Source organism: Urtica dioica, chromosome 5 (genome assembly GCF_054948205.1).
Source record: "Urtica dioica subsp. dioica isolate 48M chromosome 5, U.dioica_male_clone48M_v1_H2, whole genome shotgun sequence".
In the NCBI taxonomy this organism is placed as follows: domain Eukaryota; kingdom Viridiplantae; phylum Streptophyta; class Magnoliopsida; order Rosales; family Urticaceae; genus Urtica; species Urtica dioica.
This window is the reverse complement of record NC_142760.1, coordinates 5,748,136-5,771,638: the sequence shown is the minus strand read 5'-3', so window position 1 is coordinate 5,771,638 and position 23,503 is coordinate 5,748,136. Positions and strand designations below refer to the sequence as shown.

Below are 23,503 nucleotides of genomic sequence, written 5' to 3'. Positions count from 1 at the left end.
ATCAACTTATGTTCAATCATGTTTGATGGAATGAGTGCAAAGTCTGAGATAATAATGAAGTGAGATAATGATGCAGTGAGAAATATACATATAGCATTAAAGAACATATAAAATTAACTAGATCAACATTCATGAATTCAATAAGATACAAGTTCATTAAAGATTCGACTCCAATGAAATGAATCAAATGGCAAGAGTTCATGCTAGGAAGCATTACTCCTCTTTTCCAAATTCTAGAATACGACCAATACGATTGATTAGTCTGTGTGAAGTTTCGGAGATACTCGTATTGTAGGTACGACGCACCAATCGATCTTCTTAGGTACCTTGGTGTGCTAGAAATTTAATGCCGTGATAATCGTTAGTCTACAAAACAATATTTTCACAAATTGGATTGGGATGAGTGAATGTTATGCATTCTCAAACTTAAAAAAAAAAAAAAAAAAAAAAAAACAAACAAACTCGATTGATTGTAACCGTTTAAATATTCATTCTTTAAGAAAATTGGGCCAATCGCTTAGAAAACTGGTTAATTTATTAAGTGGCTAAAATTAATCGAATATATACGTAATTTGAACACCCCACACACGAATATATTAGAGCTTTGAAATCTCATCTTAGACGATTTTCGGTCGTTTTCTTTCTTTTTCTCTCTCTTTTTTATTTGGATTCACGTCGAGACCTTCCCGATGAAAAATACTCTCTCTCTCTCTCTCTCTCTCTCTCTCTCTCTCTCTCTCTCTCTCTCTCTCTCTCCTCTTCTCCCCTATTTAATAGTACTAAATTTTCATGAACTAAGGGTGGCTAAACTAATTGATCAAAACTCTTTTTTAGTTAAACATTATTTTTTAATACATTCGTATCACTTTTACCTTTTCCCATTTAATATTAATAAAAATATTATTTATGTATTCGATAGCTTATACTGGCATTTTTTCCATTGTCAACGAGCGGCTTAAGTATACTCCAATGAGTCCACATACGTATCATGGTCACCACCAAGGTTCAAAATATCGGCGATATATCGGGATATATCGCCGATATATCCATTTTTTGGAAGTCTCGGTAAAAAATCGTGCATAACCGTTATCGTTTTATATTTTATCGCCAAAATATCGCGATATCTCCCGATTTTTTCAAAATATCGTGATAAATTGGATGTATAAATACAAACAATATCGGCCAAATTTGTTTAAAAATCGTCAAAAGTTTATCCTCAAAAATCGTTTCCCGGAGCACAAATCTTATAGCATATCGGCGATTTTGAGCTTCCAAACTCTTTATCCGTGTAATATCGACCATCCAAGAAGGAATTTTATAGCTTATCACCGATATCTCTGGATATATCTCGGGTAAGGGTATAACGCCGGAAAGTTTGAAGAATTTTTTTTTAAGTTTTGTTTTTCGTTTTTAGATAGATTTAACTCAAGTTTTGTTGAAATTTTTTGCATATTTGAAATTAGGATATGAATATGTTTCAGATCCCCAACTTTTTTTTAAGTTCCGGCGAGTTTTTCATTTTTCCGGCGACCCGTCACCCAAATTGACGGCGGCCGGAGACTTTTCCGGCGATTTCAAAATTTCCAGAATCTTCAATTAAAAGAGGTTAGTGTAAAAATTATGTTAGTGTAGAATTTAGGACATTTCGACGTGTGAATTGAAATCTATGATTGTGGACGGGAATATGTGAATTTACGATATAAATTGTGAATATGTGAATTTTTATGTGACTTTAGAATATGTGAACAATATGTGAAATTGAAATTGTGAATATGGACGGGAGAATATGTGAATTTAGATTTTAGAATATGTGAATTTAGAATACGGGAATATGTGAATATGTGAAATTGAAATTGTGAATATGGACGGGAGAATATGTGATTGTGATTGTGATATTGTGGTTGTGAATTTTTTATGTATAGAAATGACCGACGAAGGGGCAAGAAAGTATTGTACGCCCATCCAGGGGAGTTCGAACGGGTTCACATGCCACTTTTGTGGTTGGCAAATGAAAGGTGGTGGGATTACTCGAATGAAATACCACTTGAGTGGTAACGACCCCAATAAAAATGCGAGAATATGTACTAAAGTTCCTCTTCCTCCCGAGGTTAAAAAAGAGATGCAAGAACTGCTTCTACAAACCTCCATGAAGAAGCAGAAGAATATATGTAGTTGTTTAAAAATATTTATTTGTTATAGGATTTATGCCGATATATCCGTCGGTATCCGATATATCAACGATATATCACCGATATAATCGGTAGTCGGTATTTAAATTGTTATAGAATATCCGTCGATATATCCGTCGATACTCGATATATCCGTAAAATCAGAACCTCGGTATGGATAACGGTAACGATATTTTGAACCTTGGTCACCACAAATGAAATTCCTAAGTCATTTAAAAAAAAAAAAATTAAGGAAAAAAAATGGCAGTTGGCACCCTCACGAACAGATCTAACTGGGCTTGGGCCCAAACACATCTAATCCTACCTTTAGTTATTGCCCCGCTTGGTCACAGGGCTTTGCTAGCATGGCCGGCGTTTCATCACTCGATTGATTTCTATATTAACGCTTCTTTCTCTACTCTCACTTTATCCATTTGGGACTCATTATTTGTAATTTTCTTTATATTACTATTTTCATGGTCGAATATATGTCAATTTTTTTTTTTTTCATGGACTCATTAAGCGGACATTCGTAAATCGATTGTGTTATATTGGTCTAATATATTTTAATAGTCTTTTTTTTTTAAAGATGGTCGAATATATTTTGGTCAGGAATTACATTGTTTTTTGTTTTTTTTTTTTTAATAAAATGAAACTTTGACAATATTAAATCATACAATAAAATTGATGGACTATTTTTTAATAAAATGAAAACTTTGGCTTTAATTTTTTAAAAAAATTAAGGGATTGACTAGTTGAAACAAATTTTTTTTAGTTGATTTGATTTATTTTTTCGTTAGAGAGATTGTCTTGACTACTCCAGGATTATTAAAATTTTAAATTAAATAAGTAGCTAATTTTAGTTATATTCCTTTTAATTAAAATTGTGAGATAATAATAGTAACTCCATCGAATTTATTTCATATATTTATTACTGATTATTTTCGCAATATATTTATATATTGTAAAACTTCTCCTCTATTTTTTTTTCTCTATCACTTATGTAGAAATTATAAATAACCTTCGAATATGTTTTATTTATATTAATAACACTCAAATGAATAGTATGATCTATGTATTTGATGAAATTACAAATTAAAAATTCAATTTCAAAGAAATGAATCAGACGACCAAGTGCTTCGCGACTCGCTCGACTTCATAAAAAAGAAAAGAGAACAAGCGCTAGTTAGAATGTCGTAGTATCGAAAAAGTATCGCTCGATATTACAACAAAAACATATATATATATATATATATATATATATATATATATATATATATGTAGAATTTCGCCATCAGATACCTCGTCGTGAGGGAGGTTTTCCAAAATACCGCAGAAGCTAATGCCGAAAATCTTGTTGCAAATCGGAAGGACCATACTGTGTAACACGAGTGGTCCATATCGGCGTTTAGGAATATCATACTAAGGTCATGAAATATCATAAACCTCAGGAGATACTCCTGCTAGAAGTTGGTAAATAATCAAACTCGTGTCGGCTCGATGCCATCTTTATGGGAATGTAGGCAACTTTGTCTGAGCTCAAGCCCCAATCTCAGCAACTCATATTTGCTCCAAACATCGAGATTCTCAACTCGTTTAAAAATGATAAGTATTTAAATGAATTTTATGCTATAAGTCAAGATCGAGGTTGAACTCAACTTTTCCGCAGAGCATCGAGGCTCTTAGCTCGTTTAAACATGAAAAGTATTTAAACAAATTGAAAACTATAAGCCGGGATCGAGGTCGAACTCAACTTCCGACTCAAATGGAGACTCTCATCTTGTTTAAGTATAGTAGTTATATGACAAGTGCGTCATTTTAGCGGATAGCCCCGTCCCCTAGCTCGGAGTTTTAACCTTTTTTTATATTATTTAGTCATGTGACTTGAGCTTGTCTTATAATAAACTTGCGTTCATCTAGCATATATTATAATTTTCATTTGCTGCTGCAGAATAAATTAATTTTAAAATTGAGTTATACTCTAACATGTTAAAAATTAATGTAAATCCCAAGTTATGAAAAACAATTAATCAAAAGTTTAAGAAAATATACACATGCACGCTAAAATTAATTGCTAAAGTTATATATTTATATAAAAAAAAAATCATTTAAAAGAATATCGTGCATGCTTTCGGAAATATGTGTGGTTGTTTTGATATTCTTTTCAAACTTCGTCTAGTCTGTATGTCTGCAGAAGTTATTTATGATCATATAAAAAATAACGATTCTTACCATGAAAATAGCTTATATATTTTAATATTAAAGATATTATTTTAAAAATAGTAACAAAATTTAGATTTTTAATTCACTTGTAGCACTTTACTGTAATATTTTTGTTCAAAATATTATGACTATAATTGTAGAGCAAATTATAAAGATAATCAAAGTGACGCTTGTACTTATAATTCAAAAGAATAAATTTTGGATTCTTTAAGTACAATAGTCATATGGCATTATCGGATAACCCCGTCCCCTGGTTCGGGGTTTTAATTTTTTCAATATGTTCCTTTTGTGACTTGAGCTTGACTAATGATTAAACTTGTTTCGTTGAAGCCCATATAATGAAAAGCTAACATGAATGAAATTGTCATGTCTAGGAAAAGCTGGTCATGGAGGATTCCGCGGGATCACAACTTCCGTATTATTGGTATCATATGGAAAATGAGAAAAAACCAAATTATGAAATGCGGTACCGAGACTTTTATCTCAGAACCATACGGGAAATTGTACGAAACTGTGATCACCATCTAGCACCATTTAGTATCATATTTTTAAAGTTGTATTTTATAATTGAAAATATAAGAATTTTTTAATTTTTTTAATGCATTCATGATTAAAATAAATGAAAAAATAATAAATATGGGAAATATGAAAATCCCAGAACCGCGAAACCGGAAATTTTCGGTACTGTGGAAAATAGTTTCGTGATTTCCCGGTACCTTTTTTTACAGTTCCAAGAGTCTCATTTCTCGCAAAATATGGGACAGAACCAGGGGATCTCATTTCTCGGGTTTCATATATATGACCAGCTTTATGTCTAGCCAATGTGATGGAGAGAGAGATAGATGAATGTCACCGATATAACCATTCACAGTTAACAAGAAAATGGACCCACCAAAAAATATCAAATAAAAGAAAAGCTATGGACCACATATTAAAAAAGTTGATAAAGGAACGTAAAATGATATAAATGAACCAATATTTTATTATAATAATTAGTTTAAATAAAGAATTCATAAATAAAAAAGGTGTGGATCCGACATATATACCACAACCAAGGCGACATACATACCACACCCTATGAAAGAAAGAATATAGCGATGTAATAATATTTTACTATGTTTTAGTCAATTAGATAATGGGGCACACCACCATGCTCCAACAACTCCTCATAGAGAAATTAAGCTTAACGGTTCACTCTTTAACATAACGTTTTTTTAGTTAGGAACATAAAAAAAAGAAGCTATGAGTCACATATTAAAAAAGTTGATAACGGAACGTAAAATGACATAATTGCACCAATCTTTGATTATAATAGTTAGTTTAAAAAAAGAATTCATAAAGCAAAAAAGGTGTGAGTCCGACATATATACCACAACCAAGGCGACATGTATATCGCACCCTATGTAAGAAAGAATATAGTGATGTAATAATATTTTACAATGTTTTAGTCAATTAGATAATGGGGCACAACACCGTGCTCCAACAACTCTTCGGGGAGAAATTAAGCCAACGGTTCACTCTCTTTTATATAACGTTTTTTTTATTAGGAAATTGGGTTAACCGCCTAGTTACGATAAATTGATCAAGTGGCTAAAATTAATTGAAAAAGTGCAACTTTAACCGCTTGGTTAAATAAACTCGTTTTTAGTCGCAATGTTGTTTATACGTAGACAGACACATCTTCAATTAATTTTATACGTTGACATGTATACTGCAGCCTATGAAAGAAAGAATATAGTGATGTAATAATATTTTACCATGTTTTAGTCAATTAGATAATGGGGCACAACACCGCACTCCAACAACATCTCACGGAGAAATTAAGCTTAACGATTCACTTTCTTTTATATAACGTTTTTTTTAATTAGGAAATTGGATTAGGCGTCTAGTTACGATAAATTGATCGTGGCTAAAATTAATTGAAAAAGTGTAACTTTTACCGCTCAGTTAAATAAACTTGTTTTTAGTCGCTTTGCATTAGATATTTATCAACGAGCTGCTTAAAAAAAATGGCCGTGTGTATTTGGGATTGTGATGAGAGTTGTGTCTTAATCACTGCCTTAATGCGAACCCACTGAAGTCTCAGTGGTGGGCTTCGAGAGTCCGCGGTTGAGGCAGAACCTCCTTAATGCGTTCTCCGATAAAGCCCTTAGCATTGTTCGTCGGCCCGAGCATTTACCAAAGACACCCAGAATCCCGGGCTTCTGGAAGAACTCTCTATCATAAGCCCATAATACATCCAAGACCACCTTAATGCCCCGCTTGGTTACAAGCCCATGCTAACGGGCTCGGCAATTTATCTCTCAATTGGTTTCTATATGAAACCTTTTTCTCTACTCTCTCTAATCCATGTGGGACTAATGGTTTATATTTAATATATTTATTAGTTTTGTCTAGGCCGTAGGTATTTTGATAGTATTAATATGACATTTGGAATCGATTTAGTGTTACAAATTTGGAATGTGGATTGAATACTAGTACTACTGTATTGGTCGAGAATCACACTTTTTTTTATTTTTTATCATATAAAACGATTAAAAAAGACGGTAGTGTGTATTTGGGATTATGATGATACGGAGTTGTCTTTATCAAAGATTTATCACAGAGCATCAAGTTTAGATAAAATCCAAACCACTAATGAGTATCTGAGCTACTTTAAGCCCAGAGAGATGCTATGGGACACGTTTCTCTTGATATATAATCAATGGATTATTCCTATTCTATGACTTGTACCAAGATTTTGAACCAAAATCAACTAAACTCAAATAAATCCTAAATCATGACTAATTATTTTCACTAAATACAAAAATACCCTTACTTTTAATAACATTTGATTTTCTATCTTATTTAATTATTTGACTTTTTTTTCGTTTTGGGTTCAGCTCTCTTCCACTCTCTCTTTTCGGTTTTCAGTTCGTCATCTTTGTTTGAGTTCATCTTTGTTTTTTCAATTTGTCTTTTTAGTTTAGGGTTAGAGATTTTCATGAAAAAAATTTGATCCTATTAAAAGTGTTTAAGTCGTTGAATTTCTGTGGTTTTTGAAGTTAAAAAACAAAGAAAAAACGATTCTCGGGATTCTGGAAAATTTTGAAAAGTTTCTGAAAATTTCTGGGTTTTCGTTGAAGATTTATTGACATTGACGTCAATAAATATGCATTTTTATTGACATTAATGTAAATAAATCTTCAACGTTTCTGGGTTTTCGTTGAAGATTTATTGACATTGATGTCAATAAATATGCATTTTTATTGACATTAATGTCAATAAATCTTCAACGATTCTGGGAAATTCATTTGAAAATTTATTGACATTAATGTCAATAAATATGCATTAAGAAGAACATGTATGCTCAGAATCAAACCTATATTAAGAAGAATCAAACATTTATTGACATGTATGCTCAGAATCAAATCTTCAACGAAAACCCAGAAACGTTGAAGATTTATTGACATTAATGTCAATAAATATGCAATAAAAATGCATATTTATTGACATTGAATCTTCAACAATTCTGGAAAATTCATTTGAAGATTTATTGACATTGATGTCAATAAATATTTTTATTGACATCAATGTCAATAAATCTTCAACGAAAACCCATAAATTTTCAGAAACTTTTCAAAATTATCCAGAATCCCGATAATCGTTTTTCTTTGTTTTTTAACTTTAAAAACCACAAAAATTCTACGCGGCATCCATGGCGGGCTGTTCCGGCGGACACTTCGAGGTCGCCGCCGCCGGGATGGCCATGGGCTGCTCTCCGGCGGCCATGACCGTCGTTCCCAGGAGCTTCAGCGTCGGAGATTCCCAGGACTGTTCTCCGGGTTTTTGTAATGATGTTTGTTTTCATAATATAAACTAAATAATTGTTTTTGTTTTATTAATTAACTAATAAAAATAAACTAAATATGAAGGATAAATATGTAATTACTCATTTCATTAAGTCATCGTTTAGGATTTATTTGGGTTTAGTAGATTTTGGTCCAAAATCATGGTACAAGTTATAGAATAGGAATAATCCCTATAATCAATCAATCCAAACACATCCAGCCACTTTATTGTCCCGCTTGGTCATAGGCCCATGCTAATTGGGCCGGCAATTTAATTTTCAATATGAGATTATTCCTAAACTAGACCTCCATACTAATTTTGCACCAAAATTCAATAAGTCAAAATTAATTCAAAATTATGACTACAGATAATTATATTTGTATCAAAAATATTTTGTTTCATTCTATTAGACAAATATGCAGAACAAATAAAATAAACCACTTTACACGTGCACATATTAAATTAAGTCGGTTTCTTATTTTGAAACCAAATCAAACACACGTCTTCTTCACTCTCTCTCTCTCTCTCTCTCTCTCTCTCTCTCTCTCTCTCTCTCTCTCTCTCTCTCTCTCTCTCTCTCTCTCTTCTCTGCATAACATTTTTGAACCCCTAAAACATATGCAATCAGCCACTTCTTCGTCTCCACCACGATTCGAGATTCTTTTGATCAGGAAGTGATTACGGACGAAAATGACGAAGAAACCCCAAAAATCATGCCAAACTCAAACCCTAAAATGAAATCTGTGGCCAATAAACCCAAACCCTCGCTCGAGAAAACTATAACCCCACCCAAAAAATGTCAAGCGACAAAGAAATCATCACCGGTGCATAGAGTCCTTGCGTCTTGAATCCCAACGCCGATGCCGATGGTTTAAACCCGGGACCACTGTTAAGACGTTTCGTGGTTCAAATTCAATCGTTGTGAAAACGAAGAGGAATAATATCAAAATCGCCAAAGTTAGCAACGAATCGAGCGAAGATAGATACCACTGGCGAATCTGAAACCGATTCCATGGACGATTTCATCGTCAAAAAACCAAAGGTTAAGCTCATTTCTAAAAAGTCCTCTGGTAAAACACAAAGGTTAGTAATTGGTTTTATATTTTGGCGAATCTGTTGTTGCTGGGTTTGTTTGATTTTTATTTTGGTGAATCTATTGGTTTTGGATTTGTTTTGATTTTAGGTTTGGTGTTGTTGGCGTATCTGTTGATGTTATGATTTTTTATTTTGATTTTGGCGAATCTGAAACTGTTATGTGGTTGTTCAATGTTTCGATTTTCCCTTTGATTTTGGTTTTCCCATAAAAAAAAAAAAAAAAAAGTTTGATCTAAGTTTGAGTTATTTCCTTAAAAAATTAGGCCTCATTCACCATATGAAAAATTAGGCCTTAAAAAAAGTTTGTCATGAACAAGTAAAGAAAAATCTAGAAAGCCTTTCTAGAAGGCTTTTGGCCGTCCAACCCAAGGGAATGGGAGACCAAAATTCGTGCAGCCCTAGTGTGAAAGAGAGATTATTTTGTGCATTAATGTATAAAGATACTTGCCAAAATAAAAAGAGGAAACAAATTTCCTCTATGAGGAAAGAGGGAAATCGGCCAAGGCTAAGGGGGAAGCAAAAGAGGAAACAAATCCAAGCCTTCTAGAAGATGTATTGGCCGTGTGACTCTAAGGGAGAAGGAGGGAATATTTGCTCATGAATATGTGATATTCTATAGAAGATGAAACTACCTTATTGAAGGTGAAACCTCTCCTATAAATAGAGCCCTCATTCTTCACATTTCATTCATCCCAAGTTTTAGAGATTGAGAGCTTCTCTCCCTACCTTGGACACCCACTCCTCTCTCTCTCTCTCTCTCTCTAAGTTCTTTTCGTTTTTGTTTTGACACCTAGGTCCACATTTGACCTAGTGTTTTTAGCTCTTCGACTTTGAGACTTGTTCTCGAGTCGTCGTGTTTAAAAGTGCCCACTCACCAATTCTTTTTTTCTCGAGTGATTTTAGTGATGGAAACTGTCGTGGTTGCTCGAGTTGCCGAGGAAAGAAGAAAGACGTGCTCCGAGGGGAGACGAACGTTTCAACCTTCCGAAGGCTCATCAATGTTCAAGCTTCTCAAAGGTTAGTAAATTATTTAATGCTCATAATAGTTTTTATTTATATGTACTTGCTCTTTGTCTAGGTTAGTAAAATCGTTTGATTTGTTCTAAAGAAAATTTTTAAATTCCGCCGCTTGCTCGAAGTGTTAAACTTGTTCTTAACCCTAGATCAATTCCAACAGAATAAGGCACTGCAAGATTCACTCATGTCACAGTGACTGACAGAGGAAAGCATAGAACATAAACAACTAAACATAGCATATTATCAGTTTTAAGGAAGTCTTCATAGTATCAAGTAGCAATTGACTCCCTCTTCTTGCCAAGCAAAGGAAAAGTAGGAGAGACAAGAAGCGAAAGAAAAAAAAAATATTATAGACCAGAAGTTCGAGATAAGGTGGGAAGAACTGAAAAACACAAGAACTAAACATAACAATATTAAACCAGAAGAATTAGCGAGAAGCAGATGAAGAGGCACCCGACAGAATTTTAGAAAGAGCTTCCTCCAAGTCTTTCTTGCGCTCAGAGAGATGTGGCAATCACCGTCTCTAGGTGTTTGATCTCATCCACGATAGAGAGGGCGATCAGCTTCCTGATGTCGGTAGACATGAGATGCACATTGGGTAAGGAAGAAGAACTTGGCATGAGGGAGATTGGACTGAGGAGGTTTCATGATGTTAGCTACATGATGCCTCTTAAAAAACTTTGTAACTGAAGGAGATCTTGCCTTGGGCAGAGCTACAAGACTTCAGTTCTTCAGGAGTGAGCAGATCAGGATGCTGACGCAAAAGAATCCCAGTAATTTGGATGGATAGGCAATGGGAAGCTTGATGGCTTCAGATACATCATGCTTCAGAATTGAGAGTATAAGAATTTTCCATAGTCTATCGTCCCACCAGTTCCCAAAAAAATGGCTTCATCACTCTTGGCATCTAACGTCTTCCTGGATTTCCTGTCAGCAAGGACAAAACATGTACTGCCAAAGATGTGAAAATACTTAACATTCGGCTTCCTCTCCCGCCAAATTTCATAGTTGGTGCAAGATATTCCGGGACGAATGGACACGCGGTTGTGAATATGACAAGCATTGTTGATAGTTCTTCCCAAAAGCGATAGGGGAAAGACTTCGCATGAAGCATAACTTGAACCATTTCCTGAATTGTCATGTTCTTCCTTTCCACAGTGCCATTCTGCTGAGGAGTGATTGGAGCTGAGAACTCATGCATGATCCCTTGAGAATTGCAGAGCTCAAGAAATTTGCTGTTATGAAATTCTATTTCATGGTCACTGCGAATCTTCATAATCTTTCCTGAAGAGTTTTCCATCTCACGCTGCAGCCTCAAACTCAGAGTGTGGAATGCGTCAAAGGCATCAAACTATTTTCTGAGAAATTCAACCAAGGTGTACCTAGAATAGTCATCAACAATTCCAAGAATATATCTCTTGCCACCGAGACTCTCAACCTGCATGGGACCCATGAAGTCCATGTGGAGCAGCTCCAAGACATGAGAGGTGGTGAGAAAATCAACTTTATTGTGAGATGCACGAACTTGTTTCCCAACTTGGCATTGACCACAAACCCTTCCATCTTTGATCCTGAGCCCAAGTAGACCTCTAACAGCCTCTTTGGATACAAGGTTTCCCAAGCTCCTCAGATTCAAGTGCCCAAGTCTCTTGTGCCAGAGATCTGTGACATCAGCTTTGCTTACAAGGCAAGTAGAAGGAGGAGTCGATGGAGCAGACCACAGATAGCAATTGTTATGGGATCTCAACCCCTTCATGTACACTGAATTGTCCTCGCGGGTGACAGAACAGTCGCTTTTAGTGAACGTGACAGTTAAATCTTGATCGCACAACTGACTAATACTGATCAGATTGGCTTTAAAGCCATCAACAAGAAGTATACTGTCAAGGACTGGAAGACCGGAAACATTTAGCTTTCCTTTTCCAACCACAGTACCTGTAGAACCACCTTCAAAAGTGACATGTCCCTTAGAGCAACTCTTCTCGTTGTTGAGAAATGAGCCGTCTCCTATCATGTGCCTTGAACACCCACTGTGAAAATATCAGTCCTCTCTAGCACTAGCTTTGAGATAGGTGTAAGCCACAAGTGCTCTATGATCTTGCTTGATCCTCCACACTTGGTGAGAAGAGGTGTGAGAGGATTTCCGTCTCAGATCGTTCCCTCAGGTCCACCTTTAACATGGGAATCTGCTCTGGGCAAAGAGAACATTTTGACCTGTATTTTTCCGCTCTAGAAATATAGCCATACAATGAGTAACAAAACGGGCAGATATGTCCCCATTTTCCACAAAAATGACATTTCTAGTCAGTTTTAGGGGCTAACCTTGGTAACCTTGGCAACACATGACTTGAAATCTTTTGAGATGTTGGAGACACCTTTCGCACATTGACAACTGGTAACTGTGATGGAGACACAAAGACTATTTTCTGAGAAGAAGAGGAACCAAAGTGATACCCAAGACCTCTATGACTAGAGCAGGGTTGACCAATCTTCATAATTTCATTTAGGTTAGAGGTTCCTGAGTTTAACATTTGAACTGACTTGGTCATATTCTCCAGATCAGCATTGAGTTTGGAGATTTGCTTCTTCTGACTCCCAATGACCTCGAGCAGGTGAGATTTTTCACCCGGAAACAATTCAATTCTGCTCTTCAGCATCTCAAGAGAGTATTTCTTCAGTTCTTCAATCTCCTCAAGCAAGTTGGATTGCTTGGATTCGAATTCTTCTATCTCCAGTTTTTTCTTGATGAAGGCGTTAGACTCATATGCCGACTTGACAAATAGAGTCTTTGTAAGCCTCATGTAAGGCCTCATCACTTTCTTCTTCCTCCACTTCTCCAGAACAAGACTTGACACTTTCAGATGATCCTGTCTGAGACATGATGACTTCATATGCATGCAGAAGAAATTCATCGCTGAGTTCCCCACTTCCAGTTGACTTAAAATCATTTGAGCACTTAGAATAAGCCAGTGCAACTTTCCCTTTATTCTCATCCTCCTGCGGGTCAAAACTTCTTGCCATGAAGGCAAGAAATTTATTGCCTTCATCCTCTCCGACATCACTACCATATTCACCTTCTTCATCGTTGAGCGTGGAATTGTAGTTCTTCTGCTGTCTTCTTAGATAGTTTGGACACTCAGCTTGGATGTGACCAAAACCTTCACACTCTCTGCATTGAATCCCATTTCCTTTAAACGCATGAGGGTTTCCCCGATCCTCTCTTCCCTTTTTGTTGTAATTCTCATGTTTATACCTCTGAGGTGTCTTCTCTCGGTTGAAGGGTGCAGTAAATTGCCCTAGGAAGTTGAGGGATCTTTTTTCGAACTTTTTCATAAGCTTCCCATAGTTCTTGATCATCAAGGCCAGAGACTCCTCGTAAGATTTTGATGACATCTCAGCTTGAGGAGACGAAGGTTCCGGTACAGAAGACTTGAGCGGAAGAGCCCTTGATTTCTTCTCTGAGGACCCTGAGAACGACATCTCGTAGGTGAGTAATGGCCCAATGAGTTCATCCACCTTCATTGTAGATATGTCATGCACTTCATCAATGGTGGTTACTTTAGCTTGGCATCCGACATGGGTTCCTCGAGAGAGTGAGACTCATTAGAAAAATCTTTAACTCTCACATAGAACTCGCTGATGGTTTCATCCTCATGCATTCTCATGTTTTCAAACTTGGTGGTGACAAGCTGTAACCAAGAATTTTTCACTTTGTCAGTCCCCTCAAAGGTTGTCTCAAGGATATCCCAAGCCTCATTAGCGTTCTCACAAGTATTAATAAACCTTAACACATTTCTGTCAACACCAATGTAGATGGCATGGAGAGCTTTGGAGTTAGAGAGAGTAGCTTCATCTTCTGTGGGGCTCCACTTGATCTCCGACTTCTTCACATGGGTAATGCCATCCTCCAACACCTTCTTGGGAGCTTCCCATCCAGTAATAATGGACTTCCATGTTTTGTGATCGATGGACCTAATGAAGGCTCTCATCTTAGCCTTTCAGTGAGTATAGTTCTTCCCATCGAGAAGTGGAGCTCGAGAAATAGAGCCTCATTCCCTGAATGTGTCCATTTCCAACAACAAAAGTAAGATCAGTACGAATCTCACCTAGAAACTTAGGGTGCCTGCTCTGATACCACTTGAGAGTCCAGATCTACTGTATAATCTGTCTTGTTAGATGTTGTTAAGAACAACTGAAAGAACAACAATTAACTGATAATAAAAGCAAGTAAAAGACACCAAGAGTGGTAACCCAGTTCGGTCTCAACTGCCTACTCTCGGGGGATTTCGGTGAAAAGAGTAACTCCACTAGGCAATAGAATGAGTACACACTGGAATACAATTGATGATCACCTTCCACTATTCCTAACTCCATAATATCTTATGATGTTACTAATCTAGGCTCCCCCTAGATTTGAGCTCCCCACACTTTTCACTCTTACACTCTCTCAGTGTATCAATGAATATTAATAACAACAACAACTGTAAAAATGCTAGGTTTGTCTTTACCGAAAAGAACCAAAACCTAGAGAACAAAAACCCACTCTTTTCTCTTGAAGAGATGATTTCGGCGTGTAAAGTGTGTTACCCTTCCTAGGGTATGATATTCTCTTTTATAAGAAACGAGAGTGTCCTACGATCAGACACCAGGATAGATGGCACACATCAGAACGATGACAGACAAAAAGCTATCAGGGAGGCCACGTCGTATCCTGACATAAAGTGACGAAAGATGTTATATGCGATTCAAGAAACAACACTAGGAACAGTAGAGTTGCCTGAACCAAAACGCCAACCTCAATGTAGCAACACGGTTAAAGATTGCACATCTCCTATTGCATAAGAATTTATAGAATAATGTTATTTCCTTTTTGGCACTTACTAGTGCGGATCTAGCTTCAAACTGGCAAACTCTAAACCAGTTTTCTACTCGTATTATATGTTATATAATTTCAAATTAGTTTTCGCAAATTTCGATTATACTGCTATTTGGTTGTAGATTAAATAATTTTATGTGTTTTTTTGAGAAAAAAATCATATAATATTCCACTCGTATTTAAATAGTAATTTTTTCATTATATTAATTCTAATAATTAGGTGAATTAAAAAGACAATAATGAGAATTAATTTCAACCAAAACTACTGGGAAAAAAGAAGAATTCCATAATATTTTGTGGTATGCTCTCGCACACGGTTAAAGATTGCACATCTCCTACTGCATCAGAATCCAGAGAATCGTGTTATTTCCTTGTTGGCACTTACTAGTGCAAATCAAGCTTCATAAAACCGAAATCTCTCAAAACTCCTACACTATTTAAAACCCCTCATATCCACTCGAGGTGAGCAGATGCACTTATCCCCAAGGAAGACTCCTACACCATTTTATGCTATGTTTTTCTTGACAGAATGAAGCTCATATGTACATATTTTCATTGCAAATCAACACATAATTTCATTGCACAAAAATAAACCCTTTACATAGTCACAAAAATCAAGCAAACTTGAGGATGACAATTACAAAAGCAAAAATGGTAACAAACCCAAGAATAAAAGAATTCACAACTGATTTCACTTCTTCATTTATGAGTTTATTTAGCTCTAATTCCAGACTGTTGATTCGTCTAATAAGCACTGCAATAACTTGTTTTGATGTCTGGCAAATCTCAGGATCAATCCAATGGAAAACATTACTGTTGGAATGTGTTAATAAATTTTATTTATTATCATATGGATAGCTGATTTGTGACAACAAGTTGAGTGGGTTCCACTCATCGGAATAACCGGGTTTTGTAATCTATTTTTACGTGTACTTTTTCATGCATGCAATTTGTCTTTTATTTCCGTCAATATTACTATAATATTGCTAACAATTACAACCACCATCTATCTGGGAAGAAAGAAAAAATGCATTTTCATAAGCAAGAATCTCAAATAACTTACCTTTTTTCATGTGGCAAGATACGAACCTCCTCTCGGGATTCAAATCCGTCCACGATGTTCTCTCACCCACTCGTACATTGCACTTACAAGTCCTCCTCGACAACTCTGTTCGAACTAGTCTTCTTGTACGAAGAAGACGATGACCGTTCAGTTGCCATAGTTCCTACTTACTTGACCTGGGTTGATAAAGTAGAGTCGGCGATCAAAAAGGAAACGGATTTAGGGCTCTGAGAATTTGGGGGTTTAGACCCAACTTAAAGCATATACGACTAGCCATTATATGAGACTTTTAGCAAAAAGAAACAATAAGGCCACTTTTTAATCAGATATGTCTCTGATTGCGAAAAATCATGCGAAGAAGAACAAAAGGTCAAACATTGAAAAGAAAGAAGAAACAGACTTGCTAACTAAGATAGAAACCAACCAGCCCATAAAGTACCGCGATTTAAAAAAAAGATGGTAGTGTGTATTAGGGATTAAGTGCCTTTATCACAGTCCCTAAAGCATCTCGCTTAGATTAAATCCAAACTACTGATGACGGATGAGTAATATCAGTATCTGAGCTACAGCTTAAGGCTTAAGCCAGCCCAGAGAGACGGCTAAAGGTTTCGGATGATCACAGACACGACTATTGATAATTATCAATAGTATCATTATATCCAGCCACTTTGTTGCCCCGCTTGGTTATAGGCCCATGCTAATTGGCCCGGCGATTCATTGCTCAATTGAAGTACATATAAACATTCTTTCTCTACTCTCTGCAATTGATGTGGGACTAATCATTTAATTGATTTCCTCGAGCCTGGTCGAATATATTTGTTAAATTTGTCTTTATGGCTCGGTACAAGACTAATCGGTTCTAGATTTAAAAAATAAAAAATAAACACGCCATATAAACTTATTAACTTTGGTTGAATACGCTAAGTGATAAAAATATTTATATACATTTAAGATAATTTCATTATTGATCTATTTCTATCGTGGAGTATGTAACAGGTTTTTAAAATTAAAAAAAAAAAAAAAAAAAAAAAAAAACGGATGTCACCACACCATCAAAAAAGTTTGATCTTAGATTGAGTTATTTCCTTAAAAAATTAGGCCTCCTTCACCATCTGAAAAGTCATATGACCCTCATTCACCGTCTAAAAAATTATACGGATTAACCAACTTTAAATGCTGAGATTACGTATTAACCAACGTTTAAAATTGTTTTGAGATGTGAATGATGGTCGTATGATTTTCAACTTAATCACATTCAAATTCGTTGACTTGGCGTTTCAGCCAATTTTTTAAAGTAAAAAATGACCTTACTGAGTATTAAAATCGGTTTTCCTTTTTTAAATTGATTAAATATTTGGTGGACTATTGGCTGATTCTTCATTAATGTTTAAGTTTATTGCTTATAACAATATTTAAGTTGACTTTTATATATAACAATTACATATATAAAAAGAGAAGGTAAAATTTAAGATCTTGTACGTGACTTTTATATAAAATTATGGTGGTCTCTCTCTCTCTCTCTCTCTCTCTCTTCTGGTTGGTAATCGCAAGGATTAGGGTTAGGGATAGAGATGTAGCTGATGAGTTTTTTTATCGCCAAATGGAGAGCGCCCTCTCTCTCTCTCTCTCTCTCTCTCTCTCTCTCTCTCTCTCTCTCACTCTCTCTCTCTCCGGTTCGTAATCGCAAGGCTTAGGGTTAAGGATAGAGATGTTGCTGATGAGTTTTTTTTAATCACCAAATGGAGAGCGTCTTCTTTCTCGTTACGGGTCTGTTGCATGGAGGTATGGTCGCCGGAATCCATGGCGGACATGTCCTCCCCTTGTGCGACACGAACCAGTCGGGTCTGGTCGCTTCTTCTCTTGCTAGTGCTTCGCGTGACCAAAGTCTACTCCTTCTAGGCTCGACGACCGCCCGACGATTACCAGCGAGCTCAAGATCCGGCGGTGCCTTCCATCGATTGACACGATTGCTCTGACTCAGTTCCAGTGGCTTAGTGTTTTGCATATCCGACCACCTCGTCGCATCGACGAAGTCACCACCTGTGTCATCTCCACATTCTGCGACTACCCTTGCTTTGAATAAGACTCCCATCGCTTCACCCATATCTTATTAATTCGTGGTAACGAATTCATGTTAATTTGGATTATTTTTGTTTATTTTGGAATTAATTCATTTTAATTAAAAATTAATACATGTTAATTCGATTGATTTCTATTTATTCGTATTAATTTCGATTTATTTGTGAGAAAATTGGCGACTCTGTGTCTCCGATCGGAGAATTGGCGATTTATTTCGATTTATTCGTATCATCTGTGTTTATACATGTTAGTTTCAGCCTCTGGTTTCTTTTGCATTCCGATCGCTCAAATGTTCATTTAAAAAACATAATGAAAAAGAACACTTCTACTCACCCCGCAAATCATTTTGAAAACAAATATCCATTCTCTAGGCAGAATTAAAAATGTATAATAATAGCTCCAAATGTCACTGCAGAAGATTTGTGCAATGAGAAAGATAAAAAGCATTGAGACCGCGATCACATATGGAATGACGAAATTCTTAAGCTTCAAGCCAATATTAAATAGAAACAACCCGAAGATGTTCAGCCGTATTTCTCAGTTGGTAACGAGTCCAAAGTGCACAAGAAACAACAGAGGTGAATCACCTTAGACAATCCGCTCCAATTCCCTTGCATAGCTGAGCGTCTGATTGATGAGCTGAAGCGAAGGAATCTCCTTGCAAGGAGCTGAATCTTTCGCTTTCTGGAAAATCACACGACCATCCTTCACATCCCACTCAGGGTGCTCCTGAATTTATAACACAATTCTCAGAAACCCGTCGATTGAAAAACATTAAATATATATATATATATATATATATATATATATATATATATATATATATATATATATATATATATTACATTTTGAGCAGTTTACCTCTGAAATGTAATCTAGAAGTTCTTGGTCAGATTTGTAGAGCAACATTTGGCGTGCATTTTCAATCGAAAGGTAATCGTACGCCTTCTCACTGCACCCAGCGATTTCATCCCTGAAAATGGAAAAGCCAAAACTATCGACAAGCGTGCATTGACGAGCAATTAATATGGTTTTTCTTGATCATTTGCAGTCTCTGAGAACAAACAAATTTTTTTTTCTTTTGATTTTTTTATTTTTCAAGACCGTGGGTATCCGGGTTTTGCCCGACTAAGCCCACAAAGTTGTGGCAGTTCGACCGGGAAACTCTTAACAACATTCTGATAAGACCCTGAAAATAATTACTAAGAAAATTGCAAATAGAAGATATTACAAGCTTTCGAGAGGCTCGTTCTCTCCACCAGGAAAAATCCCAAGTTTTCCTTCAATATTGGCCTACGCTTTCCTTCCCTCAATATTCGCCTACTTAATTCTAATTGTCCCAACTGCTAGACCAATCCCTTGGAGTTAAGTTAACCAAAGTGGAATTATAAACGTATACATACCTAACTGTTTTTGCCAAGAGATCCATGAAATAAACGTAAGTCTCGTGCGGCACAGTCTGGCGGGCACTCAGGACCCGATTATAAGCTCCCTCCATGAAGGATTGCTCGAGCTCGACGGCGTGCTTGATGCACGGGTTCTCCAAAGCAGTTGACGAGAGCAGTTCCAACTCAGTGTGAAACTCGGCGATTCTATTCTGGACAAGAAGTCTCAGTAGGTTTAGACCCAAGATTGGGTACTCCTGGGCCGATGCTGGAAGTCGATTACTGTCATACAACAGAAGAATTAACTTCTTTCAGTCATAAACATTTCAAACAAAGCAATATCGAATTTTAGCAGCAGAAGTTTTGATATCCTTCACACTACAAGTCAGATGATCAATTATCCGAAGATGTTTTCTTTTTTCTTCTTCAATTCACTTTGCTGGTTTTCGTGTTCATTGATGATGTCTGACTATTCAAGGAGAGAGCATTACCGTGCATCTGTGTAGTAAGGCTTCAGCTGGAAGAAATCTCTTTCAAATGCGTCTTGATCCTCGGTCTTCACACTTAGAACAACAGCATGCTCATATATATCCCCTGAAAGTTCACGCAAAACAACATGCAACGAGTATAAAAAAGACGACTAAATTTCAGGAAACCCATAATTTGGATAGAATAGAATTAGTCATTCGAATTGAAGTTGGGATGGCATATAATTCTCTGTTGGTTTGACTTGGCAGCCAATTGCATATAACTCTTTGTTTGTTTGACTCCGCAGCCACTGCCTAATCATGTTCTGTATGAACAGAAAACCTAGCTGGTATTTTTAACAATGCCCTATTATCCTAAATTTTGAGATTGTTTTAGCTCTCAATACTTTTATTCGTTTGTGTTGTTACAGCACATACTACGGGAATTGTCATTATGTTAAACAGCTAGGCTTTATTTTGTATTCAACTTGTTAAGATTCACTGCATTGGACTTCAAAGTTCTCTATTGTAAGCCTGGTTGGTCACTCAAGATTCATAAACAGTTCTCTCTCAAGGGAAAGTACCAACACTTCCAAACAATGCTATTAAGTTGTGCCGCAAAAGATAATAGCAACATGCTCACATTGTACCAAACCCCATTTCAAATAGAGCAACATTTTCCAAACAATAAGAGTGTGTTTGGAACGAGAACATGGGAGGGAAAGGAAAATGGGAGAGAAAATAGGACATAAAATGTATTGCTAAAATAGAGAGACCCTTGGAAAAGTAGATGGACAATAAAATCCATCCAGATTTTTACACGTGTGGCACACATTAAATGTGTCGCTCTTCTCACTATCACTCTTCAATTTCTATCACACTTTCTATGACTTCCAAGCACAGTTAATTTTGCTCTTTATGCTAAGGCTATACTAATAAAGATCTCCGTCCTTCTTATTTTACCCTTAGTTCATACGCTTTCTTCCTATTAATTTTTCTTTAGCTCACGATTATGAAAGTAAAAATAACAATATCACAGGGTACACTATATAATGCAAGACAATACAAAGCATAATTTGAAATTGACTAATATTTCAACAAGGGGTGAGAAAAAATTGAGTAGAGAATGTTACTTGCTAGTGTAAGCTCATCCACAGCATTTGAAGTATCTTCAAACAATGGTGGAAGGCTCCGGAATCCTGTCAGCAAAACCTACAATGATAACATAACAATCATGATCGATCAACACAAAACAAGTATGCATAAACAGATATATCGCGCTATAATTCTAACATCGATTCAGAAACAGTGAATACCGCTGATCTTTACTTACCGGAGATCTACGATGACAACTTCTAAATTTTTTTCTATAATCAGCCTTTGACATACTAATAACAGATAAGGGTTTTCTAAACCCAATAGGAAATCGGTGAACCATAAACACCAGCCCTAAAGCAAACAAATTAATGAAAATTTGCCCAAAATCAAACCCTTCAAAGGGGTAAAAAAGATTGAACTACAACGATCCAACTCTGAGCAGCAACAAAAGTCCATTTACATTCGAAATTGAAACCCATCAAGCTATATTACGCTATAGACTAGATTTAGAATCAAGAGAACCTTTCAATCACCGAATCAAAATAACAGTTTGAATAGCCAAACTGAACCACAACGAAGTAATAGCACATATTATGAAAATGGAAAACCGGTTGGATTAATTTTCAAATGACCATTTCTTACATCAACGAAGTTCCCCAATTCAACTCTGTAAACAACATATTAAAAAAAAAAAAAAAAAAAAAAAAAAAAAAAAAAAAAACCCTTCAATACTACAAGCATACAGAATTACAAGATCAAGATGCACTGAAAACTAAGGTTTAATGGACCATTAACAATCGAATAACAATAACGTAAAAAACAATCCATCCAAGAAAACAAACTTTCTGCTAGATTGAGCAGAAGAGAATCTAGGGTTTGGGGAAAAAAAATACCTTGAGCTGCGAGAGAAGCGAGGTACAGGTATCGAAATCCTTCCGTACGAAACCGGCTTTGAAACGACCGAAGATTTGTGACACTTCTGTAAGCTTTGGATCCATTTCTCTGCTCTCTTCTCTCTTCTCTCTCGCTACCCTTGCTTTCAATCGGACTTTGCCTCTTAGAATTTATAACTTCACTCTAATTAAATTTAGTTTTTCCAAGCTTTTTTTTTTTATTCTTAATTATTTAGTGCTTTAAATTACTATAGTAGCCCTGGATAAACTTTCCCATTTTATTATATTCCTGTTTTGCCCTTTACACTCTGGAGTAAACTTTATTGACTGAATTGAGTTACCAATTTTGTATCTCTTTCACTTTCTTGTTTTTTACCTTTTGTGGATCAAATTGTTCTAATCTATACTGTCACGTATCTTGTCTTTAACTTAAGTGACATAACAAAACATTATATACATAATTTTGATGTAGTCAATCGTGCTATCAAGATCACATTTTCATTTTCTAACACCTAAAGAGGTCAATAATGGATGATTTTCGATGAAATTGTGAAACTTCATCATAAAACCAATCGGTGTTAAGTGAAGAGATTCAACTGATATATAAACGTATATCTATTTACACACACAATCAATGAGAGATTATCTCATTTCAATATTTCCCTTGATGCATAGCGTGACCAGAGCGAGTAACAATCTCACTCACGCTTCGCATGGGCCGGACAAATTTAAACTGTGTGAATGGACGAAACTCTGATACCATGTTAAATTTCATGTTAAAACCAATTGGTGTTAAATGGTGAAGTTCAATCGATATATAAATACATATCAATTCGCACACACAACCAATGTGAGATTATCTCACTTCAATAGAAATAACCAACAAACTCTCCCGCAATGGACCCGAAGATCTGGAGCAAGCCGTTGGGGGAGATTCTAGAGCAGAGAAGAGCGTTTTCAACCTCATGTCAACATGCTATAGATTTACTCCTCGTGATCTATCCTCTTACCATCTCACCCACTTCCTTTGACTCACTTCAAGCTCTTGCCGTGCGGCGCAACCTCTCTATTACCCACCACTCCGCTCCGCCGCCGTCTCTCCTCCCGGCCTATAAAAATACATGATTTGGTTTTTGTTAAGTTCGAAGTTTTCCATATCAGTGTTTGTTGTACATTTTAGTGAGTTAGGGTTGAGATGAGAATTAATTGCGAGTCTGAATTGATAATTCATATTCAAGTTTGTATTCTCACATTCTATGTTAGCTCTAGAATTGTTGATTCGCTTATCGAATAAAATAAAACAATAAG

General features: G+C 36.0%; 2 protein-coding genes across 2 annotated transcripts; both read right to left on the bottom strand.

Moving 5' to 3' along the window:
• Nucleotides 1-13,888: 13,888 nt before the first annotated feature.
• On the bottom strand, nucleotides 13,889-14,323 carry LOC149394997 (uncharacterized). The gene has a single exon (XM_089614176.1). The coding sequence runs from the start codon at nucleotides 14,321-14,323 to the stop codon at nucleotides 13,889-13,891; it is 435 nt and encodes a 144-aa protein (XP_089470302.1).
• A 4,339-nt stretch (nucleotides 14,324-18,662) lies between these two features.
• Nucleotides 18,663-22,399, bottom strand: LOC149394996 (26S proteasome non-ATPase regulatory subunit 8 homolog A-like). The gene is made up of 6 exons (XM_089615631.1): nucleotides 22,196-22,399; nucleotides 21,338-21,416; nucleotides 20,229-20,331; nucleotides 19,756-20,019; nucleotides 19,214-19,325; nucleotides 18,663-19,081 (listed from the first exon to the last, which is right to left on the bottom strand). Exons 1-6 carry the CDS (start codon nucleotides 22,298-22,300, stop codon nucleotides 18,941-18,943), a joined length of 804 nt encoding a protein of 267 aa, XP_089471757.1. The 5' UTR covers nucleotides 22,301-22,399; the 3' UTR covers nucleotides 18,663-18,940.
• Nucleotides 22,400-23,503: the final 1,104 nt, after the last annotated feature.

What these genes read in the sequence shown, in the direction of transcription:
- LOC149394997 (XM_089614176.1), bottom strand. Translation starts at nt 14,323, where the DNA reads ATGAGAGCCTTCATTAGGTCCATCGATCACAAAACATGGAAGTCCATT.
- LOC149394996 (XM_089615631.1), bottom strand. Translation starts at nt 22,300, where the DNA reads ATGGATCCAAAGCTTACAGAAGTGTCACAAATCTTCGGTCGTTTCAAA. An exon ending in CGCTTCTCTCGCAGCTCAAG is followed by an intron (nt 21,417 to 22,195) that starts GTATTTTTTTTC and finishes TTATCATTGTAG; the next exon opens with GTTTTGCTGACAGGATTCCG. An exon ending in CTCTTGGCAAAAACAGTTAG is followed by an intron (nt 19,326 to 19,755) that starts GTATGTATACGT and finishes TTCCATTTTCAG; the next exon opens with GGATGAAATCGCTGGGTGCA.